The following is a 2,334-nucleotide window of genomic DNA, read 5'->3' as shown; positions in this document are numbered from 1 at the left end:
TGCTCTGCTCCCTTACTCTGATTTATTTTACATCTTTTCTGACATTCAAAGAATTTTTTGCTATTTTTTTCTTCAAGTCTTCAAATGAACAATTAAATAAACATTTGATACAAATAATCCCAATAAAGTTTGGGCGGAAAATCCACTGAAATCGTTAACAAATATAAAAATAACCTCAAAATGATAACATCACTCTTCAATTAATTCACGGATGACCAAATAGTTATTCATTAAACAGTATTAATTTTTTTATGAATAATTATTAATTATCTTGCTTGTTTTTTGAAAAGAAAAAGATTAGAAGAAAAGGGGCTTAAAGGCCCTTTTCTGAACACATAAATCCTTATAAGGATGGAAAAATTTCTTTTTCTTGTTAGTGATCGTTTTTGTCACCTTTTGCGTTGTAAACAGCATCATATGGGTTGCTAAATCCAGGGTTTACTACACGGACTTTAAATGAATCTTCATAAAAAAAAACCGAAGGACTAACTACCATTTATTTTTTGATCTACAAACGCGTGCTAGTTCGTTTTTATTAATGAAATTGTGCCTGTTTCGTTTTCGTATGAGTGCAATCGAAATCTTGGAAAATGGAAGCAGCAGTTTCTGGTAAGATTCTATTGTTTCTACGCATGTTTAGTCCACTGTTTGAGTCCTCAGGGGTGTATCGATGATAACAATTGTTAATGCCACTTAACAGTTTTGGATCTTCAATTGTTGACAACCTTATATGACAATCTCGCGAATTCATAAGATATTTCGGGGTTTTGATCAAAGTAAGTTTCTATCAGCTGATGTGCGTATAAACCTTACCCTATTTTTCAGTGGGGTCTCGGATACCCCAGCTTAATTTCTTTGTTTTGATTGTAGAAATAGCAAGATGCATAGTTCGAACAAGTGATTTCAAAGTTCATAGATGATTTTATACGTTTCTCAATGATAGTTTTAAAATAGATCATTGGAATGTTCCACTTCCTGGTTATTCACATTTAATTCGTTCGTGTTACGAATAAAATGTGGTTCGTGTAAAATTGCGTCTTTCGTGCTTAATCATCAAAATGAGATTATAAAATAATGACAGTTTTTCTTATAACCGTTTTATTCTTGAAACTTTATTTATTATTAAAAAGTTTTACTTATGGATCCGTTCAAAATCTACGCCACACTGACAGTGCGTGGGCAGGGATTAATGCAAAATACATCACACATGGAAAACGCAAAGTATGAACAAAAATGTTTTGAAATGCTTAAAAGAAATAAAAATGATTAATTTTATTTTACAATTAGAGCCCCACTTTTAATAAAGAATTCCCTTATTTTACCTTGCATTCAAACAAACTTTCCCCTTTCTCGTTTTTTCTCTCAACTAATAGAACCAAATAAGAAAATACTAATATTTTTTGTTGAAAGTTAATTCTTTTTAATTGAGAAGTCTAATATTATATTTTTGGTTCAGAATTAATCTCCATTGTTTAGAAATTCAACTATTTTGGTTGAAGATTTCACTGTTCTGTTGAAAATTCAATTTTACGCTGTAAAATTTAACTTCCATTTTGTATTGAGAATTCTATTTTTTTTTTTAATTCAACAACTTCTTTGAAAGTTCAACTACCTTATTAAACATTCATGTTTTTGGGTGAAGATTAATTATTTCGTTGAAAATTCGTTCTTTTTTGCTCAAAAATTCATTTTTTTATGGAAAATTTCATTTTTCCATTATTGATTGAAAAATGATCATAATGATCAAATAAATCTTCTTGCTTGAAAAATTAACGGCTTTTCTGAAAGTTTAACTGCTTTGTTAAAAATTCATTTTATTCGTTGAAGATTCGTCTCTTTGGTTGAAAATGTAACTGTTTCGTTCAAAATTCGTTATTTTTTGTTTGTTTAAAAATCAGCTTTTTCGATTTTAAATATAACTATGTCATTATTGGGTTAAAAACTTATCGTTTTTACTTTAATAAATTGACTATTTGATTGAATATTAAATTGTTTGTTGGAAAGTCATATTTTCGGATTCAAAATTTATATGTTTTGTAAAAAATTCGTAATTTTGGCTTAAAAAGTTCTACTTTTCTGTTAAAACGTTGTCAAATATAAAATGGGAACAGTTACAAAATATATAGTACTTTTTAAATAAGTATTGAAGGTGAACAGTTTTTAGTTGAAAAATACAAAGTTAAATACCTAATTTAAAAAACGAATATTCCAAATTCATCAACTGCAATGTTAAATGTTTTTGCTTGAGTAATTTTAAATTTGAGTTGAAGAGCACTGAAGAGTAGAACGGAGTGAAATTGCTAAAATAAATCGTTTGAGTTGGGGGGGGGGGGG

The 2,334-nt window shown here is 28.7% G+C and overlaps 1 protein-coding gene across 4 annotated transcripts in view; it reads left to right on the top strand.

Moving 5' to 3' along the window:
- Positions 1-2,334, top strand: part of LOC117183151 (E3 ubiquitin-protein ligase RFWD3-like) — a 13,311-nt gene continuing 10,977 nt past the window's right edge. The window contains exons 1-2 of one of the 4 annotated variants that reach the window (XM_033376368.1): positions 1-237; positions 378-609. In XM_033376368.1, the coding sequence (XP_033232259.1) occupies positions 591-609 (19 nt within the window). In that variant the 5' untranslated portion in view covers positions 1-237; positions 378-590. Of the gene's footprint in view, positions 610-682; positions 777-985; positions 1,222-2,334 lie in introns of those variants that run through there. The other 3 variants (XM_033376367.1, XM_033376366.1, XM_033376369.1) reach the window with 3 other exon arrangements.

Source organism: Belonocnema kinseyi, chromosome 2 (genome assembly GCF_010883055.1).
Source record: "Belonocnema kinseyi isolate 2016_QV_RU_SX_M_011 chromosome 2, B_treatae_v1, whole genome shotgun sequence".
Lineage (NCBI taxonomy): Eukaryota > Metazoa > Arthropoda > Insecta > Hymenoptera > Cynipidae > Belonocnema > Belonocnema kinseyi.
This window is presented reverse-complemented; position numbering and strand designations above follow the sequence as displayed.